Source organism: Amblyraja radiata, chromosome 23, assembly GCF_010909765.2.
Source record: "Amblyraja radiata isolate CabotCenter1 chromosome 23, sAmbRad1.1.pri, whole genome shotgun sequence".
NCBI lineage: Eukaryota > Metazoa > Chordata > Chondrichthyes > Rajiformes > Rajidae > Amblyraja > Amblyraja radiata.
In genome coordinates this window covers 22,022,048-22,038,001 of record NC_045978.1, presented here as the reverse complement: position 1 = coordinate 22,038,001, position 15,954 = coordinate 22,022,048, and the positions used below count along the sequence as shown (strand labels likewise).

Here is a 15,954-nt window from a genome sequence, read left to right as displayed (position 1 = left end):
AAACACAGTCTCTTGCCCTGTAGGGAATGTGAGGTCCTAGGTTTAAGATGAGGGGGGGAAAGAATTAATGGGAAACCGAGGGGCAACTTTTTTGAATACAAAGGGTGGTGGGTGTATGGAACGTGCTGCTGCCGGAGGAACTAATTGAGGCAAGTACTTTTGCAATGTTTAAGAAACATTTAACCGTGTACATGGATAGGATGGTTTAGAGGGATATAGGCTAAACACAGGCAGTTGGGTCTAGTCTAGATGGGACTCGTTTGGACAAATTGGGCCAAAGGGCCTGTTTCCTCGCAGAATGACTGACTCTATTAGAATATTGTTATAATCATCAACCTTCTATGTAACATTTCAATCTACAGGACATTGATGGAGAGTAGAGGATGCACGTGAAGTAATAGCTATCAAAATGAAATTGACAAATATTGGAAAAGCCGTGGGAAAGATGATTAACATGGACCCAATGTATCTGTGCAAAGAACATTAATTCCACTATGTTACTGGGGAACAACTCAGCAGATTGGATTGCTCACTGAATACTGTTAACCAGTGTGAATGCAATTCAACAACTTATCTGTAAAAGTAATAAATAAGTGAATTTTCCATCAGAACTTTGCTGAAATTGTAAATTGAAATGGCTTTGCTGATGACCAGGGAGCTGTGCACTTTTGAAATGGAGAGGGAAAAGGGTTTTCTGCACAGCTAACCATGATCTGAAACTTAACTCTGCTTAACGATACTACGATTTTCCTGAATGATTTCCATTCACCTTCCCTTTCCTTGAAACTGTTTCTATCGTCATTTAGTCTAGATCTGGCTAAGTTAATTTGCGTGCTATTCTTTAACAATTAATGGCAGCTGTATTTGCATGACCTGTTTCTCAACGGCTTCTGTTTAGGAATGAACTCAACAGCCCCATAACTATGAATCAGCCATGGTGCAATTAAACCAAGAAACTCATTGTCTATTGTTTAGTCTCTGGGAGAAAAATATTTACTTGGAAATAAATAGTTTGTTTCGGTGGCTGAATCACTTCCTTATTTACAGTTTGTTAAATCCCTGTAATATAGTAACTTTTATCTTTCCATGGTATTACTTTTATCATAATTTAATCATGGCTGTAGCTGTATAGTAGCTGTAACTGCATCAGAGCATAATGGTTTAGTTTTATGATAGAAACATTTCAACCATCAGAGTTTTATACTGTGGCTTTTTGTAACATATCCCATTACAGAACTAGTGGGGACGGATGATCGATGGTCAGCGTAGACTCAGTGGGCTGGAGGGCTTTTTCCCATCCTGTATCTCTAATTGACATACTTGTCATTATATTAGTTTACAGGCACTCCCTGACTTGCGCAATAGACGACTTGCATAAACTTGCACTTTAGCGATTCTTTAAGCCCACTGCTTTATTTCTGAATTGCATATATCTGTAGCAGAGCATTACTACACATGCGGCTGTTTGAATGCACTTGCCGTTTTTTTTTCGGCGATTGCCGGCAACATTGACTGACGTATCTGGTCACCGAAAAAGTTACGGCGTGATGACGTATTGACGCATGGTGTTTCCTCAAATGTCGCAGCGTTTTTTTTTTGTCGCCGCTGGATTTTGAAATGTTCAAAATCTTTAGGCGACCCTGATACGTCAGTTATTCACGCCGGCAGTTGCCGAAAAAAATCACTAAGTGGGACAGGTCCTTAAGTGACTCCAGGATTTTTACGTCCACAGCCCTCCGAATCAACTTCAACTCAATTTTATGCAGTACTTTGAGATATTATTTATAATGGCAGTTCAAAGCCTTGCTGTTTTTTCTCATAGTTGCATCTGTATTTTATAAAGCAGCTTGTACAACACTATCACTAGCGACACCTCCCACCATTCCCTGTATGCGTTGGTTTATGCTCTGCTGATAGCAACAAGACCAGGATAGATCTCTCATCATTTCATTGTAAGACCATGCTTTGTTTTCTCCATCTGCAATCAAGCTAACGTTTGTTCAATTGGCTTAAACCATCTTGAGATGTGATCCACTCTCACTTAATCCTTGAACTGTTACGTGAGACTAAACCTGTATGTGCACACCCTGTGGTGTCCTCTTTAATTTCCAAACTGAGCTGCAAATCCCATATTCAGTTGTCACTCAAGACTTTCACATTAAGACTCGTATTATATGTCTTATTATCTTTATCTATTTCCCCAGCCACAGTATAGCTAAATTCTCTCAAAATCCATGCTTTGCATCCATGCAGAATATTTTTTGTTCCAGTGTTTTATTGTCATACATACCGAAATGGAACAAAATTCTTACTTGCAGCAACAGCACAACAGGTTTGTATTCAATGGGTAATATAATAAACAAAAAATAACTTAATGACTTAAAAATAAAGTCCAAAAAAAGCCAAAGGCACTAGTGCAATCAAGGCAGTTCAAAGTTTAGTTGGGGTCGTAGCTTTCAATAGCCGCATGATTGTTGGGAAGAAGCCGTTCTTGTACCTGGATGTTAGTTTTCAGGCTCTTATACCTTCTTCCCGATGGCACGAGACATGCCTCCTTTTAAAAGTTTTTTAATTTGTTTAGCTACCACCTTCATCACATTGGTCTGAAGAAGGGTCTGGACCTGAAAAACCATTTATCAATGTTCTCCAGAGGTGTTGCCAGACCCGCTGAGTTACTCCAGCACTTTGCCTTTTTTACTTAACCAGCATTTGCAGTTTCTTGTATCTCCACTCTATTCATGTAATGGTTTAAACTCCCTACTTCCACTCCTCTCTTCAACTTGGCTCTTTGGATTTAGTTTAAAGATAGAGCTTGGAAATGGGCCCCCTCTTTCTACCTAGTCCACACTGACCATTGTGTTCAAGAAGGAACTGCAGATGCTGGAAGATCGAAGGTACACAAAATGCTGGAGAAACTCAGCGGGTGCAGCAGCATCTATGGAGCGAAGGAAATAGGTGACGTTTCGGGCCGAAACCCTTCTTCAGACTGATAGGGGGTGGGGGGGGGGGGGTGAGAAGGAAGGAAAAAGGGAGGAGGAGGAGGAGCCCGAGAGCGGGGGGGGATGGGAGGAGACGGCTCGAGGGTTAAGGAAGGGGAGGAGACAGCAAGGGCTAGCAAAACTGGGAGAATTCAACGTTCATGCCATCTGGACGCAAACAACCCAGGCGGAATATGAGGTGCTGTTCCTCCAATTTCCGGTGTTGCTCACTCTGGCAATGGAGGAGACCCAGGACAGAGAGGTCGGATTGGGAATGGGAGGGGGAGTTGAAGTGCTGAGCCACCGGGAGTTCAGGTAGGTTATTGCGGACTGAGTGGAGGTGTTCGGCGAAACGATCGCCCAACCTCCGCATAGTCTCCCCGATGTAAATCAGCTGACATCTAGAGCAGCGGATGCAGTAGATGAGGTTGGAGGAGATGCAGGTGAACCTTTGTCGCACCTGGAACGACTGCTTGGGTCCTTGAATGGAGTCGAGGGGGGAGGTGAAGGGACAGGTGTTGCATTTCTTGCGGTTGCAACGGAAAGTGCCCGGGGAGGGGGTGGTACAGGAGGGAAGGGAAGAATTGATAAGGGAGTTGCGGAGGAAGCGGTCTTTGCAGAAGGCAGACATAGGGGGAGATGGGAAGATGTGGCGAGTGGTGGGGTCACGTGGGAAATGGCGGAGGATTATGTGTTGTATTTGCCGGCTGGTGGGGTGAAAGGTGAGGACTAGGGGGACTCTGCCCTTGTTGCGAGTGCGGGGATGGGGAGAGAGAGCAGGTGCGAGTCTCATCTATGGTGGCGGAGGGGAACCCCCGTTCCCTGAAGAACTAGGACATTTCCGATGCCCTGGTGTGGAACGTCTCATCCTGGGAGCAGATGCGGCGTAGGCGGAGGAATTGGGAGTAGGGGATGGAGTCTTTACAGGGGGCAGGGTGGGAAGACGTGTAGTCCAGATAGCCATGTGAGTCAGTTGGTTTGTAGTGTGACCACACTGACCATTGTTCACACGTTCATGCTAGTTCTATGTTATCCCACTTTCTCATCCACTCGATACACACTCGGGGCAATTTCGAGGCCCAATGACTTATAAACCCGTACGTCTCTGGGATGTGGGAGGAAGCCCCATCCGATTGCAGGGAGAACGTGCAAACTCTGCACAGGCAGCTCGCACTTTGTTGTTTTTAAAGTTATTGTAGTGAAAGGATATTTTTAATGAAGGAAGGCTTGATGACTTAAAGCGTGAATCCAAACACCTGAGCCAGAATACAAGAAAGTCGCAGCAGAAATAATTGTAGAAGGCAGGAACATTATCTGGCTGGTGCCAAATTGTAGATACTAGGCTTATCAGTGGATCAGGCAGCATCTGTAAATGGAATGGATGAGTCACATTTCGGAGCCGAATACTTGCTGAGCTAAATCCGTTTGACTTGAACATCCACTGGACTGAAGCAGGGTCCCCACTTCGCAGATGCTGCTGGACCTGCTGAGTTCCTCCAGCACTTTGTGTTTTGCTCAAGATTCCAGCATCTGCAGTTTGTATCTTCAATGTGTAGATACTTGTTCATTTAATTGACCACATGATGGCACCAAAACTTCGAAGAGCATCACTTGTTCTTCATTTCAGATTTGCTCTGTTCTTTTTTTTGTGCCCTTGATTGCAAAGCGCCTTAATGATTTGCATGAAACTTAAGAGTGGCAGCTAGAATCTTAAGAATCTTAAAAATGATTTCAAAGATTTCAAGGGAGGATGAAGGATCCAGTTAAGTCAGCAAGCTGAAATGTTCAAAAAAGGAAAAATTGTTGATGCTGTAAATCTGTTGAAGTTTCAACAGTAATAGCACAGGAATAGGCCCTTCGGCCCACAATGTCTGTGCCTAACACGATGTCAAGGCAAACTCTTCTTTGCCTGCACATGATGTATATCCCTTCATTCCCTGAAGAAGTCTCTTAAACGCAACTGTAGTATCGGTCTCCACCACACTTGAAACAATAAGTGTTTTCTTCTCTCTGCAGATGCCTACTGAATATTTTCAGTATGTTCTGTTCTTAAAGGAGATGATTGATCTGAGTGGGTGGGAAGAGTAGTGAACGGGAGGGAACCATGTGAGCCCAGGTTTGATGGATCAGAGTTCCTGGAGTTTGTTGCGGTACAATTTATGTAGCTAATAAATAGGAAATTCAGATGTCGGTTTATGCCAAAGATAGACACAAAATGCTAAGTCGCTTTGCCACTCATTCTGAGACAGCTTGATAAACGGAACTACTGATGGAAAGAGAACATTTTTGCCCTCTATTATTGGCACTTAGTTATGAGTAAATGACTAATGTTTTAATGAGTGTCAGTTTTTGAAGGTTTGATTCAAACCAAAAATTGCTACTTTGACCACATGTTAAAGTGCTTTTGGTAAAATATACATTTGAACAGTCTTATTTGACATTGTACTCTCTATATGTGATATATGCCTAAAATTTCTGCTGTCGTGAGATTTTTCTTTTAAAAAAGGACGCAATGTTGGAGCAAGTCAGGAAGCATCTCTGGAGAACATGGATAGGTAACGTTTCGGGTTGGGGCTCTTCTTCTTCAGAATGAAGTAAGTTCATTCTTCAGATTGAGTCTGTAGAAGGGCCCCAACCCAAAACGTCATCTATTTATTTTCTCCAGAGATGCTGCCTGACCCATTGAGGTACTCCAACATTTTGTGTCTCTCAATCTAAGCAGCTTTTGGATGTATTTTGAAAATCCAAAACTTTCAATGAAGACTTCCAGTTTTGTAACTCTTCAACTTGCGATCTCTGTTACAGATAACATCGAGCCTGGCTGTTTTCCCCAACATGGAACCGGAGGGAAAAGGTGGTGAGGATGAGGAGAGCCTGCAGATGGCATTCAAAAAGCTTAAAGTGGATTCTGAACGGTAAGTCTAGTCAACCATTTAGTGTGGCACGTTAATATTACTGGTGCACGTCCAGCCCTTCAGGGGAAGCAATAATTCTGGGAGACTCTACATCCAGCCTGGAACACTTCATGTGTCATTGGTGCAGGGTGAATAAGTGCTGGACGCTGCCCAGTCCGTCACAGGTACTGACCTCAAAGGCAGCAAGCATCATCAATGACCCACACCACCCTGGCCATGCTCCCATTTCACTCCTGCCATCGGAAAGAAGGTGCAGGAGCCTGAAGACCATGAACTTGAGGTTCAGGAACAGCTTCTTCCCAACAACCATCAGGCTCTTGAACCCTACAAATACCAAATGAACTGCAAACTGTCTTGGGCTTTTTGCACCAATATTGGGGTTTTTTTAAACATTGAACTTTTTTTAATCTATTGTGTTACCTCTGCGAATTGTGTTAACAGGCATTATGCTGCTTCAAGTAAGAATTTCATTGTTCCATTTTCAGTATAAATGGTAATTAAACACTCTTTACCCTTAAGCTGACTAAAGGTGGTTCTGAATGCTCGTCAGGAATTGGGGGCCACAGGAGGAAATACTGAGAACAGCTGCACTAGCAGGATACAAAGTTCGACTGTTTAAATCCAATGGCAGCACCGGCGGTAATAGACAACTTGGAGAGCAAGGAAAGCAAAAAAGTCTACAAGTAGAGCAGCAAGTCACAAATTATGACAGTGCACATGAGCGGTGAGCTGTCTGGGGCCAGTCGCTAGCGATCCATCAGGGAGACAGCAGCTAAAGTTTACACATTCTCCCTGTGACCATGCGACTTTCCTCTCTCATCCCAAAGACGTGTGGATTCACAGATTAATTGGCCTCTGTGAATTGCCCCGAGTGTGTATTGAATAGTACTTGTATGAACGGGTGATCGATGGTCCATTTTGGACTCGTTGGGCCGAAGGGCCTGTTTCTATGCTGTATCTCTAAACTAAACCTTCTCTCGGGTGCCATTTCGTGTCCTTGTCTTGGTGTCCATTTTTCATTCAATCTCCCACCCTTATAAAACATCATAATTTCAAACTTTTTTCTGAATTCGGACAACAGATGATCAACGTGAAACTTTAATTGTGTAACTGCTATACAGCTGCAGCCTGGCATAACTTCCAACACGTTACATTTCTCTTTTTTATCATATAGCTACACCCTGATTTATTTCACATCCTGCACTGTGATTTTTCCTGTTGGATCTTCCGAATGTCTGCAAGCTTCATGCTAAACGCCACCTCAAGATCCCATGGTGATTAATGCCCCTGTCCCACTTAGGCGATTTTTTTCAGGCGACTAGGCTATCGTCACATGGTCGCTGGGGTGTCTCCTCAGTTGCCCAAAGAATCGTAGCATTGTTCTGGTCGCTGCTGGAGTTTGAAATGGTCAAATAATTTCGGCGACAGTCGGTGTACGTGGGCTTTTGTCATAGCTTGATTTCTCCTGACGTAGGTGCTGTCGTAGGTTGTTGCCAGGATGGCGTTGGTTGTCGCCGGTGCCGACTGCGGTGAGTTCAATTGCCGACTACCTACGTCAACCGGCGACTGAACTGTCGTAGCTTGTCGCGGGTGGACATAGGTTGTCGTAGGTGGACGTCCTAATGGGTCGCGGGTTGTCGGTAGCTTGACGTCGACTAGATGGTAGGTTGTAACGTTGTCGTAACGGGGTCCAGTCGCCGGTTTTTCGGCGACCTGCTACGACTAACAGTCGCCGAAAAAATCGCTGAAGCGGGAAGGTCCATAAGTAGCTTGTGAAAGCCCTCCAATTATAATCACTTCCATCTGCAGCACAGCCCAATGTTATGGACAATCTTGCTCTCTGTCCTTTTTGCTGAAAATTATAAATAACTTTCAAAGTTGTATCTGCGAAAGGTGCCTTTTACATCTTCCTTTATATTAGTGCAAGTATTAAAGCAGCAGAGGTATTACAACAACAAGTGATTTATTTTTAAATGTTTTCATAATTTCTAGTGACCTGTCAATCTACGAACTATAAAGCATCTTGTTATCTAACCTCCCAATCAGTTATTTGTTATAAGTTGGGTGTTGTTACTTTAGAGATCTGTTAGAGTTAACAGCTGTAATGTAGTGAAAACCACTAGCTGATGTTACTTAAAATGATTTTGCATCATTTCAAGTTTTAGTCTTAATGTTTTGGGTACATTTGTTTCTTGTGGTGGGCTTCTCACTTGATGCATTTTGGAATGGTCAAGAAAGAATCAAGTTGGAACCCTTCTTCAGGACCAAAACATCACCCATCCTTTTTCTCCAGAGATACTGCCTAACCCGATGAGACTCCTGTATAAATAAACCAGCATCTACAGTTCCTTCCTACACAAAGGATCAAGTGTTTAATTGTCACATGCACCGACCACGGAACAATGGAATTCTTACTTGCAACAGCATTACAGGCCAGTAAACACAATACACATCGACAATATATAATAAACAAAAATTAAATAAATTAATCGCCCCAATACTAGTGCAAAAAAAAAAAAAATCCAAGTCCTTAGTGCAACCGAAGAGAGTTCATAGTTGCCTGAGCTATGAACTTCAGAGCGAGTTGCAGGGGCTCGGGCTGGTGGACGACACTAACAACATCGCCTGACCAACCCCTGTAACACTGACCCAGGGCAACAGGCCTTCAAGGGCAAGATAAGACTCCACATTTTTAACAACTTTGCATTGGAATCGTACAAAATGGTGCCAGAAACGTGGTGGCTATCGTGCACTGTCTCAGTGTAATCTTCTAATCCTACGCTCTGACACTTGAGCATGATTGTGCCTAATGGTAGGAATTGTATTGGCCTGTGAGCAAAAATTTAATTTCACTCTACCCAAGGCCATCTGACAGTAAAGTACCGTCATACAATTGGACCATTGAAGTTATTATTGTGTAGTGTTCAAGAGCCTGATGGTTGTTGGGAAGAAGTTATTCTTGACCCTTTCTTGAAGGTTCAAGAAACATCTTGAAGGATGTACTTTTAGAAAAGAGATGAGTAATTTATTGTGCCAGAGGGTGATGAATCTGTGGAATTCATTGCCACATACAGCAGCAGAGGCCGACATTGGGTATTTTTAAAGCGAAGATTCACTGTTTTGTGAATAGTAAGTGTGTCAAAGGTTAAAGGGAGAAGACAGGAGAATGGGGTTGAGAGGGAAATGTAGACCAGACACGTTTGCATGGCGGAGTGGACTCGATTGACCGAAATACCTAATTCTGCTCCTATGACTGATGAACCTGGTTTTCTCGGTTTTCAGACGTACACGTCCACCACTGAGTTTTCAGCACCATTGGTTCCAGAGCCTTTGCTGTATTATCTGTTTTGCCCAACCAACAGAGCTCACAACACTTTCTCAGGGGGACTTCCAGCTGTGATTTCAAGTGCAAACTCGTAATTTTGTCTGGATTAAAAGGGGTGTCGGACCACCATTTGCTGAAAATTCAGTGGTGGACATGTACCATCTTCATGATGGCCAGAGTGAAATAGCCAGGGTGGTAGCCAAAGACAGCATGTGCTTTGGGAGGCCGGGTTGGTGCCTGCTGCCTGAGATCATTTTGTTTAATTCTTATCCATAGTTTGTGATCAAAGCAGGTATCAAGTCAGTGGCTTTCTTTGGAGTTGATAGATTGGGCATAAGTGAGAAAACTAATGTTGACTGTTGTGTTTGGTTCTGTTTACAGTGCTGCGCCTGCATCTGTCCACATAAACACTGAAACAACTACTTCAAGGACATCAATGCGAGGCAGCCCTGACGGAGCTAAGGCCAGGACAGTATGTTCTTCCAAAGAGAGCTGGCACGGGTAAGCAGCTGAAGCTCAGCATTGACTTTTGAAGTTTGCATTAATGTCAGCATTGTGTCAACCTAAACCAGTTCTAATCGATAGTTGTATAATGCTTTCTCTGTCAAATCACTTCTGTTATGTCTTGATGACATTAAATCCTGGATGGCCCTAAACTTTCTAGGTTTTAATGAAAAGAAGACAGAGGTGATAGTGTTTGGTCCAGCATATCGCATCAACCTTTTGACTTTGCTGTCAAAGTGATCCCATGATCTCTCCCACTCTCCCATCTACCTCGGAGCTACCTCTCTACTGTGCGCTCCTTCCCCACCCCAGTGTTACCGTTCCCAAGTTTGTTCCAACATGTCAAAGTTTAATTCGATATTATTGCTTTGCGACTAAAGTTCCTCTTTTCTGATGTAAATTATCAGCGATTTTTTACTATTAATGGCTAACAAGCAATTGAGAAAGTGAAGGTACACAAAAATGCTGGAGAAACTCAGCGGGTGCAGCAGCATCTATGGAGCGAAGGAAATAGGCAAAGTTTCGGGCCGAAACCCTTCTTCAGACTTGCCCTGAGTTGAAAACTCTGCATCTGGACTCTGGACCTACTTATTGTGGAATTTTCTAACGCCACCCCCCCCCCCCCCCCCAGTGCGCACCCAGTTCTCCCACTATCCTGTCCCTCTTTCCCATCCCCATGTCCCCTTCCACCTCTGTCCCTCCATCTACATTTCAATCCTCCTTATCTGACACTTTCTCCATTTCATCTTTAGCCTTTGTCACTTGCTCCACCTATCTGCCATTCAGACATCTTTGTTGGACCCCCTCAACTGTCACTTTGTCCCACACCCACCTTTTCCAATTTTAACCCCAAGACAACTTTCAGTTTGAAGAAGACTTTTATTGCATTGATGTTTGTGGGTGCTTGCATGTCACATGACACTACAAGGTAGCTTTACCTCAGAAACACTCGATTGTTGTGAAGCACCTTGTCCTGTGTGGTGCAATATAAACACAAGGCTGTGCATCTGTTCCTCCCCTGTTCTCTCAATCCCTTTAACAAAGTAACATGCGGTGTTTGTGGAAAGACCTTTTCTAGGTTGTGGTAAGACCTTTCTGGTTTGTAATAAGCCTTCTTTTACCGTATGTCCTTAATTGGTGGAAAAGTCCCAATTCACAAATTATGCACTAGGTAGACTGCAGTGTGTGTTGCAACTGATAAGTGGTATTTTTGTAGAAAATGTTCTGACAGTCAGAACATTGTTTCCAGGGCGGAAATGTCCAACACTAGAGGACATAGATATAACGTGAGAGGGGGAAAGCTTATTGAAGATGTGCAGGGCAAGTTCTTTTGCACAGAGCTGGGGGGGGGGGGGCTGGAATGCACTGCCAGTGATGGTGGTGGAGGCTGATATGATAGTGGTATTTAAAAGGCTTTTGGATAGACACATGGAAATGCAGGAAATAGAGTGATATGGATCATGTGCAGGCAGAAGAGATCAGTCAGCTGGGCCAAAGGGCCTGTTCTTGTGCTCCACTGTTCTATGTTAACAATGTGAGCAAAACACAGTGCTGGAAGAACTCAGCGGGACGGGCAGCAACTGTGGAAGGAATGGACAGGCGATACTTCGGGTTGGGACCTTTCTTCACTCTAGTCTTGACTCAGCGTCGCCTATCCCTATCTGAAGAAGGATTCCGACCCAAAACAACATTGCCTGTCCATTCCCTTCACAGATGCTGCCTGATTTGCTGAGTTCCACCAGCACTTTGTGTTTTGCTCAATATACCAGTGTTTGCAGTTCCTTGAATCTCTCGTTAACCATGGTTTCTCTTTTGTGTCCTCTTGCCGACATGGGGATAAAAACATACAGCTCAACCAGAAAGCCATCGCGTGGTGCCATCAGAACTCAGCGGAGAAGACGTTCTAAATCGCCCATTCTTCATCCTCCTAAATTTACTTACTGCAGTTCCGCAGCGCCCTCGGCCAGCTCGCAAGCGAAGCACAGTAACCAAACGGAGCCTTACCAGGGCCTTGCCGTCCAGCCTCCCAAAGAGTGCTGTAAGGCCGGGCAGCCTGAAGCTGTGTTTGGCGCTAAAGTCCCCACCGTCTTCTCACTGGAGCCATCGGAAGAACCCGCAGTTGTAAATGGCACCGAATCACGCACTGACTCCCCATCCGAGACCCCGAAACTAGCGGCCCTGAAGTCCAGGCCATCCTCCGACTTCCAGTCTCTGTCGAAGCTTCACCAGACCGACTCCTGCTGCTGCTCGCGGGAGAAGGAATGCCGCTGCAAGCGGTGGCAAGATGTCGAGGTGTACTCCTTCACCGGGCTTCGCAGCGTGATATCGGAGTGCGAGAGAGATGCAGCCGAGACCGGCCGACGCAACTCACCCCGTCGAAGAACTCAGCCAGGCACTGGGGCCGCGGGTTCCCCACGCTCTTGCTCCGAAGAGGCCAGGGCATTTGTTGAAGACATCACCATCGAAGACCTGTCGGGATACATGGAATATTACCTGTATATCCCCAAAAAAATGTCACACATGGCCGAAATGATGTACACTTAAAAGAAGAATCACTCCTTCAATGGGTGATTTATTTTCAAGCTAACGTGACTGGTGTAAAAACAAAAGTTGGAAGGAATACTGGCTTAGTTAAATTATGCAAGAACTGATTTTTTTCTTTTTTCTTTTGATTTGACTTTTCAAAGTAATTTCTTTTCTCCACCGCTCCCTGTGGTTTTACTTTGGGGCCCTTGGTGTAGTTTGGAGCTTCATGAGTGTCACATGTGAAAACATGAAGCTGTTGGTCTAACATATGTGTTTTGGGACACAGGCTTAAAATGTCCGAAGTTCACTGTTTACATAATATAAGTCAGCAGTCAAATTAATCAACAAAATTTCTTGCATTCGCACTACATCTACAGTGGAGAAAGATGTTTTTTATTTGCACGAATAGAATAACATGATGGCTTTGAAATAAACGGTAGGGTACGTCTTTGGCTGATTGCAGGCTGTGACTTGTGTTTATGTATTCCTCTGACAGAAAATAGTCTTAACCTCTGATTTGGAATGTTAAATCTGCATTGCGTTGTGATTTTAAACCTGGTAAAACCAAGGGAAGTCATTTCTGAGTGTGCAAATGTAAAATCCAGTACCGCCCAAATCCTGTGCTCTCCTCTTCTGTGAATGGATTTGAGGTGGGGGGTGATGGAGTATTGGCTTCCGATTTCTTTAGCCGCATACTGTGTCTTCAGCGGAGCGGATCACAAGTGCTATCTGAATTGGAAGACCATGGGTAGAAATTCCCATTATGCTAAAGGAGCAGAAAAAGTAGTTACACATTGTACCAAAAATTGGGCTTATGAACTCCAATGGAATTGAATTTTGGAAGTAGGTGGCACAAAGCCATCTTATTTATGTATTTTGCCCCCTAGCAGTTGCTTCCCCTTTTCAGAATTAATTTGTACACCACTCTAATTTATTGGCGTATTGGTCCATTTTGAAGGAACATTTGCTGGTGTGAGTTGTAATTGATACGCATTTAATAATCCAAAAGAAAAAAGCTGGAAATGTGTAAAGGAACTATTGAATGTGCATTAGCAGACCAAGCAGTGTCTGGAGAGATGCAAATAACTGGTTTTCTCCCTCTGTAGAATCTCCCTAACCAGCTGAGCATTCCAAGCTCTATCTTGGCAGCCAATTGATCTATGACTTGTTGCTCTACCAGTTGTTCACATTAGCTGGGTACGATGACTTGGAATTACCTGATTACTTGTAACCCAAACTAATTTGTGCCCTCCAATTTAGCTTTTTTTTAAAGCTTGAAATAGTTGTTCACTGCACTAACCAGCGAGAGGATGAATGATGAAACCAGAGTATTTAAATCTATTGCTGATCCTTTAAGATAAATGATCTTGAATGGGAAATGGAGAAGGTGCTGCAACTAGCTCTTGCACTCCTGGGTTTTATGTGCACACTTGTAGGTGTGAATAGAGGAGGGGTGAGGAGAAATCCACCTTCGGGTAATAATTCACCTGGATTGTGAAATGTCAATTTTGAGGATGTTTAACGTTAATCTATTTGGATGAAAACAAATTATAAAATGTCCGCTTGAGTGCTTTTGTAGTGACATAAACACAGATTACGCCATATCTGAATTGAATTATTTCTGATTTCCTTCCTCCAACAGAGGATAAAGTGCTTTGAGTATTAACACCGCCCTTCTGATAGGACTACGGTAGAGTTCTGAAGTAGCATGAGTACTCTGTGCATCTTTGTCTTGTTTACTGTAGTTATTTTGCACCAAAAAAATCAATTTATTTGGAATCAGTAATTCAGATTAGGAAAGGATGGAGGGTATTCTGCGTCTCCAGAGATTGAACCTCGTAAAATCTTATTGAACTTGGAATCAAATTGACTTTTAATTAGCAACAATAGTCAAACGGGCAGCCTGTTAGAATAAATGTTGAGGCGTTTTCCAATTTACTTCTGGGAAGTGATGTTGTGTGCAAAGCCAACTCCAAGCTGCACTGATTAGGAGGTGGGTAATTTGATTAATACAACTTATTGGATGTTCTTCTACAGCAGAGGATAGTTCAGAGTTGAGTCCAACATGGATTCTCCCAAGTTACAAAATTAAAAACTGGGTTATCAATTGTAATATTTGAAAATTGTACGTCCATCTGTAAAGTATACATGCCCAGTACCATTCTGTTCCATATGGTCTGAAACCCACTAGTTATTTAAAAACAGAACCTCAGCATGGTTAACACTATTATATTAACAATTGTGCCAAAACATACACTCAATTCACAAAGTAGCTATATTCACAGGAAGATGTGCTGAAATTAGGCGTCAAATCCAAAATTAATTTGAAATTGATCAGGGATGAAAATAGGGTATAGTAATTAATGATGCTGCCATTTTTGAAATCACACAAGTTTACATATAACTGTTTAATGTATACTACCTAATCCTGTGATCTGCTGCAATATGGCATTGCATCCCTCTTTTGGTGTATTGAAATTTTTTTGCATTAAATAAAAATGTTGCAGTTTGATGCCAGACAGTTGCATCCCTGGGTAATGCAATTTGCATATGCATGACTTGTTTATTTCAGCAGATCCCAGAAATTTATGTTTGGCCAGAAATGTAGAAGATCCAGATCTTGCAAAAAAAGTGCTCACAACCCAAGCGTTATGGCATGGTCTATTCACTGTCCCTCGCAGTAATAGCGAAACTTTGTGATATCCTTTTAAACACCACAAAATGCATAAATGTTTCCTGAATTATAAAAAATTGCTGCTTATTGTTAAATGTTTGGGGATTTTTGTGCGTTGTGTCATCAGTTCCCCAACCCTCTCCATCCCAGCACCACGTACAAACTTGTACATTGACCCACTGATTGAAGTGTACAACTGTGTAGAGATGCCTGCTTGTATTGTGGGCTGTTGGACCTTTTTAAAGTCCATCCATGTTGACAGTTACCTTTCCAAGTCTGAGCTCGAACATGCGTTAGTTATCATTTGCCTGCGTCCAGAGGTGTGTGGGTCCTATCCCCAACACAAGAACTGAGCATGTAGCTTCACTATTGTGATGCCCCAAGTGAATGATGCTGTTCAAAAATTGGTGTTGGGAAGTTATTTGGGATATATACAAAGGATGGATGTCAAAATGAATGGAGGAGACTTAATTCCATCTAATTATATTAATTTCAAAAGCAAAAGAAACACATTACGGCAGGTTTTATGGTGACAGCCTCTGTGGCCAAATCAGAGAAAAAAAGCTGCATGTATGTATTGTACCATTCTTAACTATTTCACAGTAGGATCACATTGGATTGCTGTATTGTCTAGGTTCTTAGTTTTTGACATAATTGGACGTGCCAGAATTCTACAGACTGTCAATCTCTGTTTTGAATGTTAGCAAATTCTCATTCTAATACTGTGTTCCCATGCAGTGAGTATTTTATGCATCAAAATCCTGGATGTTCTTTCCAATAAAGCCACATGTAAATAGGTGATTGGGTTGCTGTGTCTTTGTACTGGGGAGTGTTCCCATTATGTGGGAGTCTTTCTGCATTATTGAAACGGGCTCAAGGAGGCTTGTTTTAGGGTAGGGTGGGGGGGGGGGGGGACGCACTCATGCCATTATGACTGTAGAACAGCACAGGAACTGTATCTTTGGCCCACAATGTCTGCTGAACATGATGCTAAATCTGGGCAGCGTGGTGGCGGAATTTAATGCAGACAAG

At 43.1% G+C, this 15,954-nt stretch overlaps 1 protein-coding gene across 2 annotated transcripts in view; it reads left to right on the top strand.

Moving 5' to 3' along the window:
* oser1 (oxidative stress responsive serine rich 1) overlaps nt 1-15,721 on the top strand; it is a 42,823-nt gene extending 27,102 nt beyond the window's left edge. For both annotated transcript variants that reach the window (XM_033041749.1, XM_033041748.1), the window contains exons 3-5: nt 5,784-5,893; nt 9,600-9,719; nt 11,573-15,721. In XM_033041749.1, the coding sequence (XP_032897640.1) occupies nt 5,814-5,893; nt 9,600-9,719; nt 11,573-12,266 (894 nt within the window). In that variant the 5' untranslated portion in view covers nt 5,784-5,813 and the 3' untranslated portion in view covers nt 12,267-15,721. The remainder of the gene's footprint in view (nt 1-5,783; nt 5,894-9,599; nt 9,720-11,572) is intronic.
* Nucleotides 15,722-15,954: the final 233 nt, after the last annotated feature.